Raw genomic sequence first — 26299 nt, 5'->3', positions numbered from 1 at the left:
TGTGTGTATGTCTCTCGAGTCTCTGCCTCCTTTGGAGTGTCTCGCTCTTCTTAGCGGGGAGGGGATTGGTCACGCATGACTCATCTTGAACGGAGCGGGGCTCCAGAGGCAGGGCGGTCGTCGCCGCAGCTGGAAGGGGAGGAGGACGACGAGGAGGGAGAGGAGGAGGAGGAAGAGGAGGAGGAGGAAGAGGAGGCGGCAGCAGCCGCAGAGGCAGCTGCAGGGACCTCTCCAAGTTTGTCGGGACCTTCTTCAGAGGCAGTGGTGCCGGCAGCCAGGGAGGCCAGGACTGCGCTCAGACCGGGGGAGGAGGGCTGGGGCTGGGCCCGGGGCGGCGGGGCCGGAGCCTGGGTTCTCCAGCTCTCGCATCAGCCTCTGCCCACAGGGCGCCCGAGGCCCCACTCCGTGCTGCTCTTTGCGCTGCGCGCCCTTCGAGCCCTCAGTTCCCGGGCCCATGTACTGGAAGCATGAGAGCGCCGCCCCGGCGCTGCCCGAGGGCTGCCGGTTACCGGCGGAGGGCGGCCCCACCACCGACCAGGTGAGCAAGCAAGCGAGTGGGTGAGCGTCCGGGATCCCGGGGCCAGCGTGAGCCCGGATTCAACCGGGCCCGGCCGGGTGGCGGGCGGCAGCAAGGAGGAGGGGTATTGAGTGAGCTCGGGAGAGTGTGACTGCAAGTGTGTGAGCGCGCGAGCGGGCAGGCGGGGGTGGGGGGTCGCGGAAAGCGGGAACACATTATGCAAATGTTGGAGGAATTTCTCAAAAAGCGATTTAGCAAAGACATAGGCGAATCAAGAGGAGGCGAGGCCAGTATTGTCCGTCTGAATAGGCGCTGATAGCGCCAATGCGCCAGAGGTTGTGCCGGCGCAACGCTGAGGATCTCGATGAGGGGCCGGTCCCGGGCGCTCCAAGAGTCTGGAGGGTTCTCTTTCCTCCTCCAAGAGGCCTCTCTTTTCTCTTTTTGGCCTCATTTCACTCACCGATCTCGCCCTCTTTGGCTTGGGGCTTTCCTTGGACTGGCCTTCCAAAGGCGTTTGAATCGGTGTCAATATCCCCGCTTCAATTTCCCGGCGCGCGTCGAGCGGGCGGGCGGGCGGATGCTCCCAGCGCTCTGGGTTTTATTTTCTCAACCACCACCACCACCACTACTACCACCACCACCCCCATCTCCTTTTTATTTTCTTTCTTTCTCTCTTTTCTCCTTTTTGCATTTTGTACCGAGAGTAGGAGAAGGGAGGGGTAGAGGGAGAAAAAAATTCGATTTTTAATTACTACCATTAAAAAATCAAATTTGCAATTCTTTGGGCGGCCTGATGGATCTCACTGATTGACAGTTGGAATTGACACTCTGGCTACCTCTTATCTTGGGCATTCACGACAATTTCTAATTGCAGGTAGTTTGTGTGTGTGCGCGTGTTTTTTTTTCCCCCTCAGAGGCTTGGATTGCAAAGGAACTAAGCGATTACTTCAAGAGCCACGGGTTAAGTGCAGGGAGAGGGGGAGAGAGAGGGAAAAAAACCCAATCCAAATTCAAATTGCTTCATTAGAGAGACACCGCTTTTGTGGGGAAGGGCTTTAAATGCCCACTACAAAGTTAGGACTCATTGTTCAGCGCCGGTTTATATAACAGGCGAGGGGAGGCGCTGGGCTCTGACAGCTCCGAGCCAGTTCAGCAGCCGCTGTCGCTTGCATTCCCTCCCCCTCCCCCAGGTGATGGCCCAGCCAGGGTCCGGCTGCAAAGCGACCACCCGCTGTCTTGAAGGGACCGCTCCGCCTGCCATGGTGAGTCCTTTTGGTCCTGCTTTCGGCCCCGAGTCCCCCCAACTGTACAGGCCAGGGCTTCTGGCTCAGCCTTCCGGCTACCAACCTCTACCCCTGCGCTGGAAAACTGCCGATAGGAGCCGCCTCTCGCTGAGCCTTGGTTTTTCTAGCCTGGAATGTGAGCTTTGGCTACTTCTTGCACCCAGGATGCGCTGTGTTAAAAGTTGGGGGCCGTCCCTTCTTCTCCAATAAGTCCTTTCATTCTTGTACTCCAGCCTAGGGCGTGACATCCCGGGTACATTTCGTTGTCAGTCGGTGCGCAAAGGAACCAAATCTGTCTTTACGGCAACAACTCTTGAGTACCAGGCTAAGCGCTTCGCTGTTCCTCTCTCCGATTTCAGGCTCAGTCAGACGCCGAGGCCTTGGCAGGCGCTCTGGACAAGGACGAAGGTAGAGCCTCCCCATGTACGCCCAGCACACCCTCTGTCTGCTCGCCGCCCTCTGCCGCCTCTTCCGTGCCGTCTGCTGGCAAGAATATCTGCTCCAGTTGCGGTCTCGAGATCCTGGACCGGTATCTGCTCAAGGTGAGTCAGGGTAGGTGTTGCCTTCCTGTCCACGGGTGTGGGTTGCAGCCCCAAAGACTGTAGGGAAGCAATGACCTTGCCCGGTCCATTTTACTAGGCCTCCCAGTTCAACCGTTGACTGATCGCGCAGCTTTGGGCAAGTGTGGGAGGTCTCCTTTTGCCCCGGTTCCAACAAGAGAATGGAAGACTGTAATCCCAATTTCCTTGAGCCTCTGTATTATAGGAGAAAAGTAGGGAAGCCATACACCCCTTCTGAGCTTCAGTGTCTGTCTCTCTCTCTCTCTCTGCAAATGAGGCTGGGGAGGCTGGGGGCGGGCGTGAAAGAGGCCCGCGCCGAGCCGACCCCCACCTCCGCCCCCTCCCCAGGTCAACAACCTCATCTGGCACGTGCGGTGCCTCGAGTGCTCCGTGTGTCGCACATCGCTGAGGCAGCAGAATAGCTGCTACATCAAGAACAAGGAGATCTACTGCAAGATGGACTACTTCAGGTAGGCTGCGGCGGTCGGGCCCACAAGTGCTGGAGCATGAAGGCCTTGCACACTCGTGCCTAGGCCACTTGCCGTTCGGAGTGCACAACCGTGGTTCAGCGTACTGGCCCGGCCCTCCTACTCTGCACGTCTTACACAGAAGGGAGCCCAAGTGCCAGCGCGAGCTCTGGCAGGCGATCTGCCTCGGGTTCCTGCGGTCTGACGGGCCCTGGCCACGGGTCTGGTTCTATCTCTGTTCTTTTCTGAGCCCCAGGCACCAGTTGTAATCTGTTTAGCTTGACATCCGAGGCTCTGGCCCGGATCATTCGGATCCTAGTATCCACCCCGAGCCGTTCCATCTCTAGTGAGCTCAGCTCTGGTTCCAACTTGAACTCCAGTTGTACCACAAGCCTGTCCTGGGAGGGATCCTAAACGAGGCTCAGAGTTCTCCTTCTAGCTTTGCCCTGCTTTCAATGTTGGGCTCAGATCTGCCCCAGCCCCAAGCGCCAACGCCACATCTGACTCCGGCCCTAACTTAGATCCTAGCGCTTAATTCTAAGCACCAACATCGATCTCTGCCTTCGCCTTCGACCCGTGCCGTGGTAGCTGTTTAAATTTAGGGCATGCCTTGGTCCCAGGCTCCCTTCCTGCCACTGCTGGGGCACTGTTTCTGCCCAGGCTTCAGCCCCACCTAGGTCTAGGTACTAACTTTGGGCTTTCAGGACCGGGTCTCAGAGAGTCGTGTTGCATTCCACTGGGCTTCGCTCTGCCCCGTGATGCGTAAATCCTATTCTCCGTAGCTCACAAGCTATCTCCCCTGGTTTCATGGTTCCGCCTGGCCTCAGCCGCTCAATGCTTTACAGGAGCTTAGCTTCTAGCCATGCAGCAGGCGCCTGCTGACCGGGTCATGGGGTCCAGGTCACTGCAGTGCCTAGGGGCATCCGTGAAGGATCTGCCAGATCTAGTCAGGAAACCGAGAGTCTGCTGGAGAATGGGTGTAGAACTGATTCTTCCGAGCAAGAAGCAACGCCTTCTTCTAAATGCTTTCTCCGGAAGTGGAGAAAGTTACCCTGTGGTATATACATTTACACACACACACACACACACACACACACACACACACACACACACTTTATGGAGAGAAGTTGTGACTCAGTCTTCCGGAGAAGACCTCAGCACCAGAGCTTGTGAGTCAGGGAATGTGGTGGGTGTTGACCCTCACTCACCCTCTTTTTTGAACCTTAAGGGCCCTAGAAAAACTCCTAAACCTAGAAAGAACTTGGTTCTTGGTTAGGAGAAAGGCTCTTCCTTCATGTCATAGGGATGGGACGCTCTATCTGCTGGTTCAAAGAGCATGCATGCCTCTATGTTCTGGAATGTGTGGTGGCAGCCAAGTGTCATGGAACAGGATCAGGGCAAATGGACAGTGGGTATGTTCCTTTATAGAAAAAGAGTGTCTTTCTAGTCCTGTTGTGAAGGTGGAGAGTATAGATCTTACATGTGAATGCTGAGTGTGTGTGTGTGTGTGTGTGTGTGTGTGTGTGTGTGTGTGTTGCAAGTTGCTCAGAACAGGGAACATATACTTGGGAGGGCAAGTTGGGGTGAAATGATGCTACTGTCACTCCCCACCCCTGAGGTGGTGAAGGGTATATCTTTTGGCTGACAAGTGCTGTACGTGTACACAGACAAATGGCCGTTATGCTTGGGCGCTGTGTAACCAGGAGTGTGAGGTCTCCTCCTGCTGTCACCTCTGATGTTCCATTGGCTTAGTTTAGGCAGGGAATGGATATTACAGGCATTTTCTAGACACCATCTAACTAGGCCTAACTCCGATTAGGAATCACTGTTGGGGGTGGGGGTGGTCCTTTTGGATGTGTCAGCTGTCAAGGAGCTCAAGAGAGTGTCTTTCCTCTAAAGGGTAGAGCTGGGCAGGTTCATTCCTTGGCTTTTCTAATGACAAAAGCCCAGGCAGCCTTATCCTATGTCCAAATTCCTTTCCATTTATCTCCAGGATGGTTGAGACTCCTTGAATGTTATCTTTTATAGGACCTTGAAGGACTAGTCAAAACTAGGCTCTTGGTTCCATTATTTACAGCCTCCACTAACTCCTCAGTCCACTGCACTGGTGTGGTGGATGATATGGGCAGCCAACCTGGGAAGAGGCAGGAGACAGAGCTCTGTGGGCCTAATTATGACCTTGGATGAGTCATAGCATCTCTGCCCTGGATGGTTCTTTCCCAAGATGGTCTCTCTGAACTGCCAAGGAGGCTACCAAGAGAGAGCAGTCTCCACAAAGGCTCATAAGTATGAGCAGCGAATGTGACTGCTTCCATTATCACCACCATGATCCTTGACAGGGTGGGCACCAGGCATTTCCACAGGCAGGCCAATAAAGCTGAACCCACCTGTCCAGCTGGGTCATGTCTGAGGAAAGGGTCTGACTGATGACCCTTTTCCCATGACAGGAGATCTCGAAAAACAAACCAGGTGCCAAGTTAAGAAGGGAAGTCAAGTGAATAAAAGCTCACTTTCTCCAAAATGAAGGGAGAATTTTGAATTTTGTAGATTTTTTTTTCTGATCCTTCTCTCCCTGCCAGGTCTCCATGTGGGCTTAAGTCATTTCTAACCGATTCACCAGTAACAAAAATAATAAAACCGAAGAAAGAGAAATTCAGAGAGAGAGAGAGAGAGAGAGAGAGAGAGAGAGAGAGAGAGAGAGAGCATCAGGCGAGGACTATTGTCTGACAGCCTGAGCGAGCAGCAACACAGACTCTTCCCAGAGAGGGCTGAATAATAGTGTGTGGGAGGCAGAGTTCCCGCTAGCTCAAGAACTGAGGCTCAGGGAAGGCCAGCTATGCTTCTCCAGGCCTCTGTTTCCTGATCAGAGGTCAAGGGTCTGATGGGGTGTGGACTGAAGTATTCTGCCAAAGGGAGGCAAGATCTTCCAATGGGATTGAGGAGACTGGTGGGGAAGAGAGTGGTCAGGGCTCCAAGAAGGGGCCTCTGGGCACCCAGGAGCTTCTAACCTCTGACCTTGTCCCCACAGAAGGGCTTTAGCCCAGATTCTATCTCCTCCCTGCCCCTTCCCTAACTTTATCTTGTGGATGTTTTTCAGTCTTCACGTGCAGGGGGTTGGTGGTTCAGAAGTTAGAGGTTAGGAAGAAACTCCAAATTCAACAGGAAGAGAAGTTTCGAAGCATGGGGGAGACTGGGGGGTCTGGTGCTTCTCCTGACTGATTTGCACTTGTGTGCGGGGGACAGTTGGTCCCCCCATTAATGTACCCCTGGTTTCTGGACGTTCTGCCTCTGTTTTTCCTATTCATTCTCCAAACAGTGAACTCACCAACCAATGTGAGTGCAACTTGATTCTCTATCTACCCTTACTCCTGGCAAGTCATGGCAAAAACATAAAATCACCAACAGGGAAGTAGGATTCATTTTAATCTCTTTACTTTTTTGCTGGAACCACTCCCCCTCACACCCCCTCAAGAAGGAAGAATATTTTGCGCTCTCTCTCTCTCTCTCTCTCTCTCTCTCTCTCTCTCTCTCCCTCTGTGTGTGTGTGTGTTTGTGTGTGTGTGTGTGTGTGTGAACATTCTTTTTTTGGAGCATTAATTTCTCCACTGCCGTCAGCAACCACACTCCAGGGCAGTTCTTATAGCCCCTTCATCTACCTACCTATAGCCATTGCCCTGTGGCTTTCCGGTTGTGCCCTCTAGGCTCCCTTGGCCTCCTACAGTATTACACCCATCATGTAGTAGAGAAGACCTATGTGCTCAGAAAAAAAGCCCAGGGTTATCTGGAGATTGAGAGCACAGAGTGAGGCTACCAAAACCTTGATCTGCTGTATCCTGTATCTTATTTGTTTAATTGTGTGATCCATCCTGTAAGATACTGTCATGCAGTATCCCAGTGTTAGAGGAAGGGGAAACTGAAGCCCTGAGGGATAAGGTCACTCAGCTAGTAAGTGGTAATACTCAGATGGTCCACATGGCCACCTGGCTCCACAAGTCCATCCTCTAAGTGTTCATATGCTTCTTCTACAGTCAAGCTGCATCTGACACTCTTTTGTTGATGTTTTGCAGCTGTAAGGCATCTAGAGTAACAAAGACCTCTCTCTGCTGTCCCTAGCCAGTTTTCCTGATTCACACAGAGTACCAACTATATGCTCTTGTGTGTGACACTCCCTGCATGGCCCCAGGGGCACTAGGACCTGAAGAGAAATGATAACCAGCAACTTTCCTAAGACCAAAGACCCTGCTCCCCATCCCATTCCTTTTCTCTCCAAGGAGTGGAGAACAAAGAATTCTAGGGATGGGGGAGGGCAACTTGGAGTTCCAGGACTCGCTGAAGTTTCTGTTCCCGGTGGAGGGTGCAGGTCCTTCGGGCTTCTCTAGCCTACTACCTTGAGCACAAGCTCTGTCTCTGGACTTCAGTCCCTTTCTTTAGAGTCTCAGGGGAGGCTGGGAGCTTGGAAGCTAGCCCTCCTGTGTGGAGAGGCCCAGCAACAACCAGCTGTTGGGGGGGGTAGATGTTGGGGGCACGGAGAGGAAGGCTGTGAAAGAAGGAGTCTCCGGGCAGGACCTCCAGGCAGGCTTAGGCTGCTGTTTAACCTCTTAATTGCTGGTTCTGCACCCCTTTTCTTTTTAAGGGTTGTGTAGGCAGGAAAGGGGGAGGGACTGGGAAGAGCTTCGCTTCCAGTTTTCCTTGTTTGCCTCAAGAAATCTATAACTCTCTGTTTTGAGTGTCTAAAACCCAAAATAAGTGAACTTCTAGTTCCTTTCGGTCTTAAATGTAGGAGACCCCACCCTGAACTTCGTTTCCCCGTGTAGAAAGGAGCAATTTAGTAGGCGGCAGCGGCTGCGGTGGCGGCAGGGCGGGGGATGGGGGGTATTCCAAAGGGCTCATTTTTAGAGGCTCTTTCACCCAACAAACAATTAGGAGCATCTTCAGTGAGCCTGACCTGGCTAACGGTGCAGTTCCATCTACAAAACAGGGTTTCCGGATCCCTGCTCTTCAGTGTGGGATGAGGGCTTGTTAGTATCCCTTTAACTGTTGCTAGGGTTCTAGGTGTCTGTGGCACCTTTCAGTCCTCAGAGCGGCGTAGGCCGTTGTGTCTCCTTTTCTGCCTGTGGTGTGCTGGGACCCCGGTGGGGACGATGAACGCACGAAATGCAGATTTCACAGCCTGAGTGAGGAGGCCAGTAGAATCGTCCCCCAATCCCTTTGGAAATTCCTTCACATCTCCCACACGGTCCTTTCTTGAAGTTTCGTTGCCCTCTCCGGTGATGCTGTTTTTCGCTGCTTCCGGAATGGAGCGGCTGGAGCGTCGCAGCTTGTCTGGACAGGAGTTTGTCGGCTTGTCAGACCTGGATGCTAGTTTCCTTTCACTTTTTCTCTGCGAGCTATCCCCTGTCCTGAGGACATTTTGTGTCTTGACACAATACGTGCAAACGGGGGAAATGACACCGCCATGCTACCCTTTCTCTAGGGATCTGGTTCGGTGATTTCACTGACTGGGCCAATTCACGGCGCTTCAGCTTAGGGCTGAAGGCACCAGTTGAGATAGCGCAAGCACAGGGGGTGAGAAAGTTGCTAGTCGAGGAGTTACTTAAGGCAGCACTTGCTTAGGAACTCGGGGATGGGGGCACTGTGACCTACCTGTGTAGGCACCAAAGTCGGACTTGCAGGAAGGAAGGCCACAGAGACTGGGACCAGGAAGCCCATGGAGTCAATACAGAGGGGACAGAGTGCAGAGGACCACAGCTGGAAGCCAAAGGCAGCTGCTCTGGAGGTCAGCCCTTCCCTTCTCCTTGATCCCCTCTCTTGGTTGAACTTTTTAGAATCTCCGCCTACGAGTGGGCCAACATTGTCCCCCACTGGGTTCTCATCTCCCATCTCTCATCTCCGTTCCTCCCAAGCAGGTTCATCACCTTAAAGGGACCTCAGCTCCCACTACACACTCTATATTGTCTGGAATATGTCATTTGTTGTTTTTGAACCTCTGACTCCAGGTGTGAAAAATGAGTTTCTGGGTCTGTGCCTCACCTGTCTCAGCAGAGGTGATGGGGCACAGCTGAGGGTATTGAGCTGCAAGGACTTAACAGGAAGTCAAGGCTCTGGGAAGGTCTCCTTGCTCAGTTCCTCCAAAGTACCAAACTATAAACAACAGAAAGCCAGCCTCCCAGGGGCAGCCAGAAAACGGTTCCACTGGGGCTACCACCAACAGGGCTTGGGGAGGGGGGCTGGGAAAAAATGGTTTCACCTCTATTTTCTGAAGGACTAGGAACAGAGACCACAGACTGGTCTGGACCCTCCAACAGGAAGCCATGATTTCTGAGGTCATGGAAAGAATCTATTTGGGTTGGGGAAGGAGTTTGACTAGACAAAGGGCTGAAGCTCGGTGTGAGCAAACATAGAGACCTGGTGAGGGTCCCTTAACTCTCCTTATACCAGAGAAGAGAGAGTGGAGTGACATTGTGGAGTTTGTACAAGAGCCTGAGCTGACTGAAGTGCTGCATGACAGCACACACACACACACACACACACACACACACACACACACACACACACACCCATCCCCATCCAAATCCAACAGCCAATTACTTGAATTTGCTAAAAAGGGGAACATCATCATGTAACTGAAGCCAGTTTGGCTGAGCTGTTTAGCTACACACACACACAGGTAGTGCGAATGTGCTTTCCAGTGGAAAGGCGCTGGCCCTGGGGACAGAAACATAAATCCTTTCTGTATACTGACCCCATCACCCAGCATGCCAAAGGATAAAAGGGGCAAGCCAAAGATGCAGACACTTAAAGTGCAGCATGAGACGGTGGGAGGACATGTCCAGGGAAGGAACAGCCTCCAGAGGCCTGGGGGTGGGGAAATGCTGGAGGTAGAAAGAGGAACAACGGACTGAAAAAAATGAGCTTCCGTTGTGGCTTGGTACCCTCTACTAGGTGTAGAGCATGGGGTGGGAGACACTGAAGACTGGGAGAGCGAAGGATATGGTCTGTTGGGTTTGTAAACCCAAAGCATCCTGGACTAGACTCTAAGGATAGTGTGGTACCACCAAAGACTGTAAGGAGCTCAGGGGATAGGACTCTGTGTGCATGGTGAAATTTTTGCTGCCAGCTGCAGTGTGGACGATGCACTGACAGGCTAATCCTGGAAAGAAGGGGTGATGAGAGGGGTGATGGTGGGAATCATCAAACCTAGCTGGGCAGCAGTAGAGGTGAGGGGGGATGTAGTGCGTCCCAGAGGTTCACTTCATTAGCTGGAGGCATCGCTGGATGTGAGCTGAAGGTTCCGATATCCAAGCTGGAGGGTTGGGCGAGTGATGGCTCTGCTTCCTGAACAGTGTGTGCTAGAGGAAACAGGGTTAAGGGTTAGGGCAGTCACAGGTGAGTCAGCAACCTTCCCCTAGTGCTGAGGGCCTGACCTGTGTACAGGTAAACTAGGCTCTGCTGTTTCCTGGAGGGACTCCCAGTCTGATGATCCAGACTGTGGCTGACTAATAACCCCTAACAGAAGGGAGAGAAAGAAGGGGAAGTGACAGGGAAACTGGTAGAATGGGAAAATAGGCATAAGGATCAGGGGACATTTGATCTAGACGACTACGACTACGACTCCTCCTTCTCCAGTTAGTATTAGGATGTCTTGGGTACCAGAGTTCAGGAGTGCCTGGGTCCTTGGTTGACTGACAGGCACTAAACAAATAGTAGCAGTCATCGCTGTAATCATCTTAGCAGCTCTGATCAGGGAAAATAGGAGGTCAGAGCAATTCAATAATCCATCTGTGTGGGGGGTCACAAAGCTCATGAAGGTGTGTAGGTGTGTTCTAAGAAAAGCCGGGACTACAGCTTCATCTTTGAAGTCAGACCTGCTGGGGTCCCTGTCCTTGATGCAGTGAGTGTATGATAAGTGAATGTATGATGGAGGGAAACTTATTCTAGTTCCTGGATTCCCAGATTTCCTCCTCTGCAAAAGGAGAATTGAGATAAATTCTGTGAAGCATTAGAATCTTGCATGGCAGGTGATGTTCAAAAACTTTCCCTAATAGGAGTACTGTTATGTTTTCCTAACATCCGTTGTGTAGCCAATGAACAAATGTTCAAAGATAATGAACAAATACGCGGATATTAAGTGGTTATTGTAGAATATTTGAAAAACTCAGCAAAGCAAGAAGGAAATAAAAACCTTGTTCCCAATCAATCAACTTGGTGGGATTTGGATGCTCAGGAGTAATGGATTCAAGTGTAAGGTAATGTGGGGCGTGGGTGCCAGATGAACCCTGGGCAACGTGCGCCCTGAGCGATAGAACAGGAGAAAGATGAAAGACGGCCCGGTCTAAACATTATTTTCCTTTATCCGTTCCTTTTGTCCCGCAGCCGATTTGGAACCAAGTGTGCCCGGTGCGGCAGACAAATCTATGCCAGTGACTGGGTGCGGCGCGCGCGCGGCAATGCCTACCACCTGGCCTGCTTCGCTTGCTTTTCCTGCAAGCGCCAGCTATCCACGGGCGAGGAATTCGGCCTGGTTGAGGAGAAGGTGCTTTGCCGCATCCATTACGACACCATGATCGAGAACCTCAAGAGGGCCGCCGAGAACGGTACCCAACCCGCACAACCCAGTACCTAGTCCCAGTTCTTTCCAACGTTCCCTAGCACCTAGCTTCCTGGTCCGCACAGCTGACCGGTTGAACGGTCCCTGGAACACCTGGAGGCAGCATCGGGGTGGGGCTACACGTGGAGCATGCGCTCTGGCTCCATCATTTGCATGGGTCTCTAAGTCACTATCGAACATTGTAAGATTCTCACAACGCTCCCGGCAGGCTACATGCTCATTGGCCTGCCGGGTAATCCCCACCCCAATCCACCCGCCAGCTGCCAGGGCAGTCCAAGAGATAAGATGTAGCCCACCTTCTTCCCACTTCCTTATGGGCCACACAAAGCCGGAGGCTAAGGCTGGGTCATCTTGGATCAGAGGTTCTGAATATAAAAATTTTAAAGGGACCAGTCCCCGAGTCTTGGAGTCGCGGCTTTACCATACAATGCCAACAGAGGAGATTTTCTTTTTCTCACTGGATCTCTTCCCGTCCTACATCTGCTCATGATATCTAGATGTTGGACTAGAATGTTCTTTGAATTTTCTCTGGCTCTGTCATGATTTTACCAAGGCATTTATCTTAGGGTCTTGGTGAAAGTTTTCAATGCTGCGCTCTCAGTGGTGGTGGTGGGAGTGATGTATTAGAGGAGGTGGGGGAATCCTAAAAGGGCATGGAGCGGTGGGCAGAGGCAGCAACCCTTCCCATGGTTCTGCTGTGGGAATCTATAGATACTGGTAACTTCCCTGGAATGTGGTTGGGTGTATAAATCCTTACAGCCCTTTTTAAGGAGCTTTGTGCTATTCATAGCTAGAAAAGCAGCAGAGGTTTTCTACAGTATGCCCCTTGCCAAAGCTTACATCTAGTAGGTCTGCTCCCAGTCCCTGAAGCTCAATTTCTTACCTATCATACTATACACACTACTCCATGTTCTATCCCCTCAACTCCAGAAACCTCTTCAACAGCCAAGAGGCTCCTGGGATATGGTTGCCTCTGAGTTTCATTTTTCCATCTAAAAATCTTGGCACACTAAACCGCTATCCTGCCTGCTTTTTAAGGAATATTAATATCGCACAGCTTCTCTGTTAGGGGGTGTATGGACCACTCTACTTCAATTTCTCGGCATCAGTGGGAGGGCTAGTAAGGGACCAAAAGCGTGCTACTGGCCATGGCTTCACCAAGGTCACCATTTTCTCCTGCTAGGATTGGTAGCTAAGTGGGGAGCAACTGAACTTGGAGCGCGCTGGCTGAAGTTGCCTGTATTGTTTGGCAAGTCAGCAGATGAGGTGGGTTCAGAAGTCGGAGCTTCTTCTACACTGTGGTTAATCAGTAAACCACAGTCTCCTTTCACTCCTGGACCACCCAGGGCCACCCTTAGCCTTGGCCTTGTCAATGACAGACTATGCAGGGAAACGAACACTTGGGGCTTCAGGTCACTGACCATTAGCTATTGCTTTACTTTTAAACAAAACCAACACACACACACACACACACACACACACACACACACACACACACACATTCATTATAGAAGAATGAGGAGACGTGGTTAAAGAAAAAGCTGAAATCATTCCGCATGTCATTATCTCCCTGTTTACATATCCATTTTTTCCTTTGTACATGTAGGTTTTTTTCTTTCTTTCTGCATAGTTTCCCCCTCTAATTAAAACATTACAGCAAATTGTAAGCAGTGGTTATCCCTGAGTGGTGGAGTCACTGGTGACTTTTCTCCCTCTTTGTGCTTGTCAGGATTTGGGGCTTTTGGCATGAACAGTTTATTATTTTTGCATTCAGAAAAACGAACTGCTAAGCTGGGAATATATTTCCTGGTTTACAATCTTAGTAGCCAAAGTACTGTAAAACAGAAAGACAACACCTAAGATATATCCAAGGTAATAAATTATACTTGGAAAAGGTAAAATGTAATTGTTTTAAATACTTCAAAAGTTGCCGATGTGACACGCCTTTAGTCCCCCGCACTCGGGAGGCAGAGTCAGGTGGATCTCTGTGAGTCAGATCCTTATCTACAGAGCGAGTTCCAGGACAGCCAGGGCTACATAGAGAAACACTGTCTCAAAGGGGGGGGGGGGGGGGACGTTATAGCTTCTGCAACCAGTGCTGTTGTTGCTGCTGCTGCTTCCATTTCTGCTTCTGCTTCTCCTCCTCCTCCTACCTTTCCTCCTCCCCCGCCCCTTCCTCTTCCCCTCCCGCTCCTCTTCCTTCGCCTTCTTTTGAAGTCGCCACCTTGGTTTCCCTCTTGCTCAGCTAACACAGACGTTAGGGTCAGCTCGGTTCCAGATCCAAGGCAGAGGATTTTGGGATTCCCAGTCAGGATCTTTCTTCTCTCTGAGCCTTAGTTTCCTCTCTAAAAAACTGGGAGATAGTATGGAAAGGAAGCTCTGGGCTCCGGGACTAGGGCCCTGGGATCCCCGCTCCCAGACACTCGCTCCTGACCCTTCCAGGGACAAGCTCCCCCCACCCCGTCCTTTCCAGGCTGCCACTAGAAGAGATGGGAACGCGTGGTCAGCTGCTTCTGTCGCCCCCCAGGGAACGGTCTCACGTTGGAGGGGGCAGTGCCCTCGGAACAGGACAGTCAGCCCAAGCCAGCTAAGCGCGCGCGGACGTCCTTCACCGCAGAGCAATTGCAGGTACCCCGGGCAAGCCCCGAAGCGTGTGGGCGGGGCCTCGGAGTGGGCGTGGTTGTGCGGGATTTGTGACTCCGCCCCTTGTGCTGGGACCCGCGGGAGGCCGCTCCAGGGCTGAAGCTGTCTGGGGCGTGGCCTCGGACCCTGAGCTTCTGATTGGGCGGAGGTCTCAGTGCCCTTCTGCGCCCTACAGGTTATGCAGGCTCAGTTCGCGCAGGACAACAACCCCGACGCGCAGACGCTGCAGAAGCTAGCGGACATGACGGGCCTCAGTCGCAGGGTCATCCAGGTGGGGATCCGGGGTCTCAGCCTTCAGGTCTGGGGCGGACCTCAGGGAAGTGCTGAAATTCGTAGTGGTGCGGATGGTCGCGGTTGTACGTGGCCGCCCCTCTCCAGTGTGGCCTGAGGTCCTCAGTTGGCACGGGTTGATCCTTTTCCTTGATTACTGAGAGTGCAGAGACTGTCGTTCCAGGTGTGGTTTCAAAACTGCCGAGCGCGTCATAAAAAGCATACACCGCAGCACCCAGTGCCGCCCTCTGGGGCACCCCCGTCCCGCCTCCCCTCCTCCCTGTCCGACGACATCCACTATTCTCCGTTCAGCAGCCCAGAGCGGGCACGCATGGTCACCTTGCACGGCTACATCGAGAGTAAGTGATGCGGATTCTGGCGTCGCCAGGCCAGCGGGGAAGGGGACGCTGAGGCCTGCTCCTGGGCTTCGTATGAGGGGCGGGGACCTCAGGGAGGCAGCCTGGTGGATGAAGATGTGAAACGGGTCAGTTTCCCTCCTTTCCCCAGTGAGTCGAGGGGGCGGGGGGGGGGGGAGGGTGGTTGGTAGAAAGAACTTCTAGCAGCCAGTGAGCATGTGCGCGGGATGAGGGGGTAGGGACCAAGGAGCCTGCCGTTCTGGTAGGACAGACAGCCTAGGACAGAACTCAGGTGTACATATGGTTTTCGTTGCAGTGATTCCCATAGGAAAGATGCTGGGTGGGTGTGTCCAGAGATGCTGGGGCCTGAGGAGCATTGCCTCTGAGCAAGCTGAGCTCTGAAGGATGGGCAAGATTTACTGAAGCACATAGACTGGGGGAACTGAAAGTGAGCAAACCCTGGCTCAGAAGGCATCTTGGGTATGGGTACATTTGGGGAGCAGAGGCCAGGGTGGCATGACCACTTAGGGCTGTGAGACCTTTGGACAATTCACAGAATCCCCTCAAGACCTGTTTCCTCATCTGTGAATGAGAATAGTGATAATACCTCTCAAAGGATGCTGAGAATTGGTTGACATGGACTTTCAGGCTCTGAGTACCTCCTGTGTTCTTAGCACTCAGATACAAGAGTCACTAAATGGGTCAGAATTGCACTGTTCCTGGGACTCACTCACATTCCAATGAAGAGACAGATTCCTCTGATTCAATCTATCTCCCTTCTTCCCTCCCTCCCTTCCTCCTACTTGAAACCCACATGTGTATGATAGCGAGTGCTGTGCCACTGAGCCATGGCCCTGATGGAGACAGTAAGCACTAGAGGGTGGGTGGGTGGTGGCGAGAGGAGCCAGGGAGCCAGCTACTGAGCAGGTGCTTCGTTCAAAATCTGTTTCCCGGGGCTGGAGAGATGGCTCAGTGGTTAAGAGCACCGACTGCTTTTCCAGAGGTCCTGAGTTCGAATCCCAGCAACCCCATGGTGGCTCACAAAATCTGTTTCCCTTTGGGGGCTTTTCCTCAAAAGCTTGGGGGGAGGGGGCATATGACACATTTACACTCCCTTTCAAACACTCATCCTAGACACCAACAAAAAGGGAACCCAACTGTTGCCTATGGAGCCCCCCGCTTTGGTACCAGAGGTGACGCCATCTGAGTCTCTAGACATTACATAGATCAGGAAGCCAAAGGGTCCACTGTAAGTTCCAAGGACTCTAATGAGTACACTCGGGGGCTGTGGTGTAACTTGCAGGGATCAAATCCCACCCTTGCCACTTCGTGGCTTGGTGACGTTAGGTGAATTTCTTGGACTACACAATCCTATTTCCTTCTCCATAAACACAAAGACAAGGGGAATAGTCACCTCAGCGCGGTACCGTGAACATCACTGAGATAACTGGCTTAAAGGCCGTACTTGGTACACACAGGCAGAGGATTAGCTGCTTTGGGATGTGCTGTCGGTTTAGATGGCAGAGCAAGGAGCAGGGTCCTGTCTGCTGCGTCAGGCTGCCAGCTGGAACTGTCTCTATGCAGTTCCATTTCTGAACCTTCTGCTCATCAGGAGGGACGCTTTTCCCCTTTTGTTTCTGAACAATGACTTAATGTTCAGCCTGAATAGAACCTATTAAATACTTACCGAAAGTGCCAAAGACGCGGGACTCTCTGGTTACTGGGGGTCTTGGCAGCCAGCTAATACTTGGTATGTGGTTGGTAATGGGTCTAGTTGACTTCTGTTGCGAGTAGGATGAGGACTCTGTTTATGGACTCCGTTGGTCGAGCCTAGATCTCTCTTTGCTTCCAGAGCAGGAGCTGTGCTTCCCTTTCTCCTTTCCCCAGAGTCAGAGCATACCTCTGTTGTGTGACTTAGAAGAGCGACCAGCCATTTACTTTACAGTCAACTAAAAGCATGGGGCTTTGGGTTTTCTGAAATAGTAAAGCTGTAAACTGAGTATAGGGTTTAGAAACAGACCCCAGGGGTGGGGTTGGGGGGGGTGCCCTTCCACTTTGCAGTCAACTAAATTCAGTACTTAGAATCTGATTTCAAATAATTAAAAAAAAAAAAAAAAAAAACCACCACTCCACCTTTGGAGCCAGACTCCCAAAAATGTGCAGACGGTTATTTGAGTAATTTGAAGCTGTTCAGAGATTTCTTGAACACCCAGGGAGTTAAGAATCCTCAATTAAATACAATTGCCTTACCCTGCAGAAGAGAGAACAGTATCTCAGAAAGGCACAGTGACTTGTCCCAACTCATCACTTGCAAGTGTCTGTCTAGGCTCTTTCTGTGAGCAGATAGGACAGTCTAGAGAACAGACAGGCAAATGAGTGCTTGGCTGGAGCGGTAAAGAGGCTGAGGTGCACAGCATTTGCATCAGAACCAGTGGTGTGCTTTCCTCACCAGGCTTTCGCTGTTGCTGTTTTTGTTATTTGGGTGAGACAAGGTCTCTCATGTAGCCCTGGCTGTTCTGGTCTATTAAGCAAGTTCCAACTCAAAGACTCTTCTGCCTCTGCCACCACAGTGCTGGGATTAAAGGCCCAGCTTTCCCCAACAGTTTCAGATGTTGGAACAGGATACAGAAGTCCATTCAACAAATATGTACGGGGTACTTTGCAGGGGCTTGGAGAGACGGCTCAGTGATTGAGAGCACTGACTGATCTTTAAGAGGACAGGGGTTCCATACTCAAGAACCACACGGCAGCTCAAAACTGTCTACAACTTCAATTCTAGGGGATCTGGTACCTTCTTCTTCCCTCCATGGGCACAAGCCACATAAGTGGTACACAAACAATGTAGGCATACATGCAGGCATACAGTCATACATGCAGGCACACATGCAAACACATAAATGCAGACATGCATGCAGGCACACACAGAGACATATGTGCAGTCATACATGCAGGCATACATGCAGGCACACATACAGACACAAATGCAGTCATACATGCAGACATGCATGCAGGCACACACACAGACATACATGCAGGCATACATATAGTCATACGTGCAGGCCAAGCACCATATTCATAAAATTACATTTAAATTTAAAAAAAGGAGTGCTCTGTGTATCCCATGCCTCATCCTGAGTATTAGAAAACCAGAAAGGTTGGGGGGAAAATATCATACTGTCATCGAGCCTGAATTCTAATTGATGAAAAGACAATATTAAATAAGCAACGAAATTATATGTAAGTCAGGTGATTAGGGCTGATCAAGAAAAGATGAAATGCAGGAGGAGGACAGGGGCTGCTTGTCAGGCTGTAGTTATGAGCAGGGTGGTGACAGGCTGTCCTAGGAGGCAGTTGGTAAACTGTCTCAGTGATGTTCTGGAATGAGAACGTGAGGATGAGGGTCTGAGTAGGTGGGTACATCCTTGTTTGCAGGAGGGGGTTCGCATATATCTGTATAGGGGTGTCGACTTCTCAGTGAGCTGGGCCACAGCACCTGATAAAGCCCTTCACATGTGTAGCATTACGGCCAGCTCAACTGAGAGCTTTCCTGGGGCAGCAATCATCAGAGATAGAACTCTGGGTTAGTGATCAGGCTGCAGCTCGCAGAGCACGCAACAGGTGGGGATCCTGTGTGGAGCCTGGGGGATGGGCTCCAAGGCACCCTCTCGTCCACAGGTCAGGTACAGTGCGGGCAGGTGCACTGCCGACTGCCTTACACCGCGCCCCCTGTCCACCTCAAAGCCGACATGGATGGGCCGCTCTCCAGCCGGGGTGAGAAGGTAAATGGAGCCTGGCTATGTCCGGTGGGTCAGAGCCTTCCTGCTGGGAATGGGTTTCTGGCAGCATTCGCTACCACTGATTGGCTGCCATGCCACGTTGAGGTGGACCACTCAGGGCCTCCAGTGTGGCCCCAAGGCAGTCATCAGAACAGATACTTGTGGGTTTCATGTGCCCGACGTCTCTCAAGTCCTCTTTGCAGCTCTGTCCTCTCTATGCCTTGGCAACGAGGCCTCTTATTTACTTATGCTTTGAGGTTCTGGGGAGGGTTTCTATCCCACACCGTTCTACTTCCTGTTTTGTTTGTTACTGTCCGGAACTATTGGCAGTAACTATCTAGGGCTGGTAGGTCCCGGGACGAGCAGGTTACGTGTGACCGAGGGTCAAGTGGTACAGCTTTCTCTGTGGATGTGAATCTGTGGTTGCTCCAGGCATCAATGCTGAATATCTTAGAGGATGCTTAAATGTCCTCCAGTCTTGGCTTTGTTTAATCTTGTCCACATGACAGTTGAAAGTAGCTGGGTCTGCTTTAGGTGTGACCAGGAGTGGGTCTGAGCCTTAAACCACTTCAGTTCCGAAATACCACATAGTTAGTCCTCAGAGCCATTATTCCCAAACAACTATCTCAGATGTGGAGAAACAGAGCCTGGGTGGTGGGACAGCGATGAGAAATGAAACCCTAAGGATGCTAGGTGGAGCCTGGGGGATTTGGACTTCATCAGGCAGCAGGGACATGGTGGCCCCCAGTGAAGCTGAGGAGGGAGAACACAAGAGAAGCAGGAGGTGCTGTCGCTCTTAGCAGCTCTCCACTCCAGCAGTTCTCAGTCTTGGTGCACATCAGAACCCCAGAGGCAGTTTGGGAAGACACAGATCCCCAAGCCAGGGGGAATGAGGAGCAACAGAGGCCAGCCTGAGTAACACTGGCTCTTGTCATTCTGAAGGGCAACCCAGGGAAGAGAACACCGTTCCCTTCAGGGCAGGTTCTCTGCCATTACTTTCTGGAACCTGCTGTGGGCAGAGCTTGCTAGGTAGTGGGCACCGTGGGGCACGGGCTGGAGGATGGAGGTCCAGATAACCCAGTGGGACAGTGGGACAATACTGCAGTGTGAGAATCTGGTGAGCCGCTGCCAGGCAGACACTCTCTGAGCTTCTGATCCACAGTGAGATCTGCTGATTGTTGGGCTCCTTCTCAGCTCGAGGTTGGCGCTTTACACACACTGCTTGACACTCCCCTAGCCACCTTCGGTGTGGACATGACCCTTTTCATTGTAAAGACAGAGAAACAAATTCAGAGAGGTGGTGCTGTTTGTCCTGGGAGTGCCAAGTATGGGGATCTGAAGTCTGCATGGTTTGGTCCTTGCTGTCTGTGTGGCACTTTGCGGTTTATGCAGTATTCTCTGACCTCATCCTTCTTGGCCTTCCTTAGGGGTCTTAGAATGCTCTCCATTTCAATAGAAATAGAGGCTCGGAGCAACAGCTCACTCAGGCCACAGGGACCATGGCAGAGCTGGCCTGCATGCTAGTACCACTGCCTTGAAACTGGAGGGCATTTGTCCTTTGAGCCCCAACACTGGTATGGAGGAGAGAGAACATATGACCTTCAAGGGCTGTGTGGTTTAGAGCAGGTGGTGGGTAGTTACACTATAGGTTGATGGAGTAGATGGAATCGGGTACAACCTTGACCCCAGAGGATTCAGAAGAGGGTGTGGTGAGCTCAAGGGGAGAGGCGGGAAGGAGAAGGATGTCTACGTCATAAGAACAGCTGATACAAATGCATGGAGGAGACAGAGCTTGAAAGACCCCTGATGTCCAATGTGGCTGAAGCCCAGGGGTTTAGGGGGAACTGGCAGAAGCCATGTCACAAAAGGCCTGGCCTGTGAAGGGAAGGGTTTGAGTCAGGGGAGCCTTGAAAGTGCACAGGGTTGGGCTCAGAGGAGAATCTTTCTTTCTCAGATGCCTTTCTGAGCTGTGGTTGTGTCTGGTCCGGGCCTGAAAGACGCGCCAGGCTGGCTGGGTGACGGCAGCTTTGGCTCTCGGTTCTTGGTCCCTGGGTTTGTCTGTTGAGCCAGAAGCTCTCTTGCTGGGCTATGTCCCCTGCTTTGTTGCCAGGAGCTCTGTGGTACAGTCTGTGCCCTTCCCTCATGACCTACTGCCCTCTTCTGTTGGCCTGCTTGCCAGCTCCTAAGCACCTCTGACAGCCACATCTGCTCACATCTGCATGTGGGTGAGGTTGGCTGTGTCACAACTGTGGGGCAGGACAGACAGCAGAGGAAGGTATTAGTTTTCTCCCATGTCCTTCTCCTGTGGGGAGACTTGGAGTCCCATGGTGTTGGTCCACTCATCTCGACTAGTGCTGGCCTGGGTAGCTCTGACCGATGGGGCAGGGTGGAATGTCCTATCTCCATGACAACATCATTTGGCCCCACAGACTTGTTTCCAGAGCTATATTCTTTCTGGTCATATACCTGGATTCCACTTAAAAGGGTCTTAGAAGTCAGGGCTAAGCTGGCCTCCCTCAGGTGGGAAGAACACAGCCCTCAGAGAAGGGTCTGACCAGAGTAATTTTTTAATAAGAGCTCAAAGCCAGGTGCCTCTCTGGCCCAAAGGGAAGCTATCTATATCAGGGTTGGGTGAGGAATGTAGTAGGAACTGCTGGAGTCAGGCCACACAGAGTCCCAGATCTCCCTCCTCCCTCTAAGACCTTCAAGTACAATTAGCTTCTTACAACTTCAGTTTCTGCCTCTGCTAAATGGGGCTATAATAGGTTCTGCCCTCCTGTGATGCTGTTGAAACGGGAGGCAGTGTGTGTGAAAAGCCCAGCGTATGTGCCTGGTGCACAGAAGGTACTCAGTAGCTTTCGCTTACCAGTGGTCCTCCTCAGTGATTCTCTGTACATAGAGGATATGGACGCCTGAATCCCATATCCATGAGAAAGTACGATTCATAGTCGGGCAAGTCAGGAGTTAATGAAATGACAGATCAGCACAGTGGCAATGGGCTGTAGTGACAGTGCCACACATGTCCACGGGGTCCAGAGTGAAGCGCACGGTGGGTCTCTGCTGCTGCCCCTGCTCTGAGAGATTTTGCCATCACTGTTTACACATGAGGAAACAGGCTCGGGGAAGGGAAGTGAGCTGACCGAGGTTCCACAGCGCGGTAAACTAAGGACTGTGATTCGAGCCCAGATCCAAGCTCTGAGCCCACCATTCTCAGTGTCTGCAGGTCCCCGCCCCCCGGGGGCTGCTGTGTGCAGAAGGCACCAGCTCAGCCGCCTCCGTTGCTCTTCTCTTGCAGGTCATCCTTTTTCAGTACTAACTCTGCCGGCGCTTGCACATCTGTCCATGGGCACCACACAGCTGCCCCTCAGCCGCTGAGCATCCAGCGTCCAGCTGTGGCCAGGGATCCACCGCCTCTGGGCACACCCTCCTCACCCGCTGCCGCCCTGCCCTCTGCCAGTGGCCCCATCAACCCAGCCCCGGTATTTCCCTCTCCTGCTGAGAACCAGAACCCGCCAGGAGCAGCAGAGCCCTCTCTGGGAAGGCAGGCTCCCTGAAATGTGGTATCAGCATGAAAACAAGCAGCCTGTCTTTCCTCATCATCTGGGAGTCTTGCTTATCTGGGAGTCAGCTGATCGCAGCAGCAACAGCTAATTCAACAACAGCCTCCCACTTCACAGGTTTTCTTCTTCCCCCATATTGGCCTTCATTTACTACTTCCTTGGAACCGTCTCTGAGTTCTGAACAGCCAAAACAACCCCCAACATTATATACTCCGCTGCTTTTGTCTGGAAAACTCTACAGTGTTTGTGGGATGTCCCCAAAGGAAAGCCGTGTTCTGATTTTATCATTTCCATCTGTCTGGTTATGTCAAGTTAACTCAGAAAAAGAAGAGACACTGACCAACCCTGAGAGGCCCAACAGGGCAGAGATGGAGGCCTGCCCAGATGAAGAGGCAGAGGGATGGGCAGGGATGGGTGCCAAAGACCCCCCATTGGCTTGGAGAAGGAGGACTGGGTATGCTGGACTTGGAGAGGTGATGAGAGTTTCATGGAGAGAAAAGAGGAAACTTGAGGGGGGGTGTCCCCCACCTAATTACCCAGCAGGAGTTGTGGAAAGAATGGCGTCTGATCGGCACGATGACACCACTGAATGTTTAGGTGGGCTAGCATTAGGGACCCTTGTTGGCCACTTTTCAGTCCTGAGATGAGGGCCTGAGCCAGTCTTCTCTGGGGGTGGGGTGAGACTACTCATGAGGACCAAGGAACAGAGCCCAGAGAAATAGCAGCCATGATATTAGCTCGGATTCATCCACGAGGGGAGAGAGGTGCCCGTGGCCTCAGTGAGTGCGTGCCAAGCCCAGGATTCCAGCTGGCACCTCGGCAGTCTCCCCACCAACTGCACAGAGCCAGCTCTACCCACTCCTGAGAGCAGAGGCCAGCTCCAAATAAAGGTCTCAGGTTACACAGGCCCTCGATTCATGTTTTCAGGGGGTGCCCATCTGCCCCGAGCTTATCCTGTAATTCTACAACCACTTGGTGGCCTGATGCACTACTCACCAGAGGCTGCCTAGCAGCGTGTGTTAGCCAAAGTCTTCCTCCCTGTTTTGAGGAGACTCCAGGTCAGGAAAGGCAAATTCCGAGTCTGTATGCTGTCCCTCCTTCACCTGTGGCAGACATCACTAATCGCTAATCGATCACACCTCTCTCTCTCTCTCTCTCTCTCTCTCTCTCTCTCTCGCTCTCGCTCTCGCTCTCGCTCTCGCTCTCGCTCTCGCTCTCTCTCGCTTTCTCTCGCTCTCGGAGTCTGGATAAGGTTTCAGAATTCCCAAGCTTGAAGTTGGGATGTGACCAACTGTGCTATTGCTGAAGGACCTGGAGGAGGGTTAGGCCTGGGTGACCCCCCAGAAGGGAACTTGCATCTTTTCCCTTCCAAAAATTGTCAACTGACGGAGGACAGAGAGAAAGTTCCTCCCAGAAAGCTGAGAGTGTGGTTCATTCCGGCCAGAACTCCAGCACCCTGTGCCAGGCACTGACTCAAGCAAGAGGAACCTGGCCTGATCCCTGACTTGGGGAACCCAGATATTCCCTTTGATTTATTTTGCTCCTAAGGATCAAAACCCCCAGTTGCAACCATGTGGCAAGTGGCCAGCTGAGCCCAGGTTACTTGGTACCCACTCTGCCTTGAGCCTTCCCCCAGGGTCTATTTCTTGTGTGGATCACGTGGCAGTAGCATGTTGCAGTTCAGACGTCTCCACTACTCTGTTCAAAACAGCCTGGGAATGTACAGGCCATTGAGGCTATTTATTTAAATACACACACACACACACACACACACACACACACACACACACACACACATGCGCACACACAAAGGGGGGAACACACACAAATGGAAACAATTGTAAGCACTTTTTTTTGTAAAACCAATGTCTGTTTTGTTACATACCTTTCATGTTGTGCTTTGTAAATGTCTTATTTGTGTAATAAATAAAGTTAATGCGAGTAGAAGTGCCGGCACTTAAACCCAAAAACGCGATGGGATTCCATTTTTCTCTTGATAAACCCTTGTCCCCGGCTTTGGTGTGAGCTGCTCCGTGTAATCCTAGGAAACTGGTCCCACGGGCAGTGGACTGAGGCACTCTGCTGAGGTACAGTGATGGGTTTCTACTCTAATACTGTGCTGCCTCTGTGTGTTGACTACTTTGTGGCAAGTCCGGCTGCTTGCTGACCTCTGTTCTGCTTTCTAAACACCAACAGTCTGTCATGTCCTGTGCTGCTCTGCAAACTCAGAGAGTCCAGTCCTACCCTGCCTTGGAGAAACTGTCAGCCGACATCCCTCTAGTATGCTAGAGGCCTGGGGCGTGGGCGTGTATCTGAGCTGGATCCAATCTAGTAAGATTTGTAGAGTAGGTATGAAGGGGAGGATGTTGGGGGAGGGCAGGGGAGAAGGTACACGAGGATCTGTTGGGGAAGAAGCCAACAATGATGGCGTCAGCTTCAGCACAAGTCTGACTCTCACGGTAGCTTTGTTAGGTTCCAGAGCTACCCATATGCTGGACAGTGGTCTGGTGGTTGTCTCGTTAGTTCCTCTGTAAAAACCCTTTGTTCAGCTCAAAGCCTTGGGGATGGAGGGTAGAGTTGCCTGTAGAGTGTGGAGGCATTCTCACCACCTGCAGGCCTTATAAATCATGCATGAAAGCTCGTGTGTGTGTGTGTGTGTGTGTGTGTGTGTGTGTGTGTGTGTGTGTATGTGTGTGTGTGTGCGCGCGCGTGCGTGCGCACCATATAGAGGCCCTAGGTATATCCGTTATTTTCCTCAGAAGCTCTCCACCTTACGTTTTTGAGACAGGGTCCCCCCACCCCTCTGAACATAGAGCTCACCAGTTTGGCTAGGTCAGCTCGCCAACAGAGCTCCTGTCTCTATCTCCCCAGCACCTGGATGACAGGTACAAACCGCTGTGCTTGGTTTTACCTGGGTGCTAGGGACTCGAGACTCAGGTCCTCAGGCTTGTGTGTCAAGTGCTGCATCAACTGAGCCATCTACAGATCTCTCTCTCTCTCTCTCTCTCTCTCTCTCTCTCTCTGTTCCTTTATCTGTCTTTCTTCCTTTTTCTTTCTTTCTGTCTGTCTGTCTGTCTGTCTTTCTTTCTTTTGGATCCTCCACCCCTAACTTTGTTTCTGCCTCTCCCTCTAGTCTGTATTTCAAATATGTATATGATAGAGAAGTATTTGTATATGATAGAGAGTATACCATACGCTTCATTGTATGTGCTTTTTGGCTAATGTACCTTCTGTTTTTGGAAGCCCAGTTTGGAACCAGCAGCAGAGCTCTCCCTAGTCAGTTTCCTAGGAGTAACTAAAGCCTTGGAAAGGAGAGATGGCTTCCCCAGGTCCACTTCATGGTACAGCTAAGGGACCTCAGTCTCCGTTGGCTGAGGTCTCTTTATACATCCAATCTGAATTCCTAGTTTGAGATTTGTTTGTTTGTTTGTTTGTTTGTTTGTTTGTTTCCCCTGTAGATTTCAGTTGATCTCTCCCTACCCTGACCCCTCTGCTACCTCCAAAGGGCAGCTCCAGTAAACCATAGGTCATAACCTGGGGTCTAAAGGCAGGTAGCCTCCTCGGACAGATAGTCATGCAAAGACAGGACGCTTAGGGCCCAAGAGTCGCTCTGGGACATGTTACCATACTCTCTCAGGGGTGCTTATATGCACAACAGACAGATTTATTTTTATTTCTATTTCTGATATGGAACCTTGACTGCCTCTGGAGTTTGGGGCCTGTCTGCCTTATTCTTCCGAGTGCTAGCTAGCATTATAGTGACATAAACTGATCTTTGAGGTCAGCATTGATCGCCTGCCAGGTGCTGGTCTCCTTTGACTCACTGAGCTGCACTACTGTTTGAGAGGGCAACCACTACAGGAACGCTTTCTCACTTCTCATAGACTCAGAAGCTGAGGCTTAGGGAAGTGACTTGCCCAGAGTTGCACGGTGGGTGGCTGAGATAGAGCTGAGATTTGAACCCCACCTAGAAACCAAAGCACTTTGCAGATCCAGTGCTCAGAGGGAAAGGTGCCAGCGGGGAGCTACTGAGACCTAGTGAGTCACCCAGCGACTCACACTTGTCTAAGCCACAGGTTCCCCATATGCAGAAGACTCTCACCCACTTAGTTGCTGATTCAGTGAGAAATCTATGTCATGAGATGAGGGTTCGTGAGCTTTCCCAGACAGAAGAAATAATCGGGGATGCACTTGCCAAGCCTCGCTTCCAGACTTTCTCACTGGAAAGTCTGGGCTTTGGCCCAGGTCTACCAAGGTGG

The 26299-nt window shown here is 51.7% G+C and overlaps 1 protein-coding gene and 1 long non-coding RNA gene across 5 annotated transcripts; one reads left to right on the top strand and one right to left on the bottom strand.

Annotated features, from left to right (window-relative positions):
• The first annotated feature begins 233 nt into the window (after window positions 1-233).
• Lhx6 (LIM homeobox 6) lies at window positions 234-24010 on the top strand. 4 transcript variants are annotated; one of them, NM_001107837.2, is given in 10 exon segments: window positions 392-538; window positions 1708-1779; window positions 2160-2342; window positions 2709-2830; window positions 11201-11421; window positions 13963-14063; window positions 14254-14349; window positions 14533-14707; window positions 18380-18483; window positions 21776-23985. In NM_001107837.2, coding segments are annotated over 10 exon segments (1179 nt in total). In that variant the 5' UTR covers window positions 392-454; the 3' UTR covers window positions 21797-23985.
• On the bottom strand, window positions 6243-11521 carry LOC134486080 (uncharacterized). Its single transcript, XR_015684283.1, has 2 exons — window positions 11283-11521; window positions 6243-10176 (listed from the first exon to the last, which is right to left on the bottom strand). It is a non-coding gene; the product is annotated as an uncharacterized LOC134486080 (long non-coding RNA).
• Window positions 24011-26299: the final 2289 nt, after the last annotated feature.

Source organism: Rattus norvegicus, chromosome 3 (assembly GCF_021556685.1).
Source record: "Rattus norvegicus strain SHRSP/BbbUtx chromosome 3, alternate assembly SHRSP_T2T, whole genome shotgun sequence".
Taxonomy (NCBI): Eukaryota; Metazoa; Chordata; class Mammalia; order Rodentia; family Muridae; genus Rattus; species Rattus norvegicus.
Note: the sequence above shows the minus strand (reverse complement) of the source record. Positions and strands in the feature narration are given on the sequence as shown.

Coding starts and splice junctions, on each gene's coding strand:
- Lhx6 (XM_087652760.1), top strand. CDS start 455: ATGTACTGGAAGCATGAGAGCGCCGCCCCGGCGCTGCCCGAGGGCTGC. Junction 2,831..11,200: donor TGCAAGATGGACTACTTCAG/GTAGGCTGCGGC, acceptor TTTGTCCCGCAG/CCGATTTGGAACCAAGTGTG. Junction 11,422..13,962: donor CAAGAGGGCCGCCGAGAACG/GTACCCAACCCG, acceptor GTCGCCCCCCAG/GGAACGGTCTCACGTTGGAG.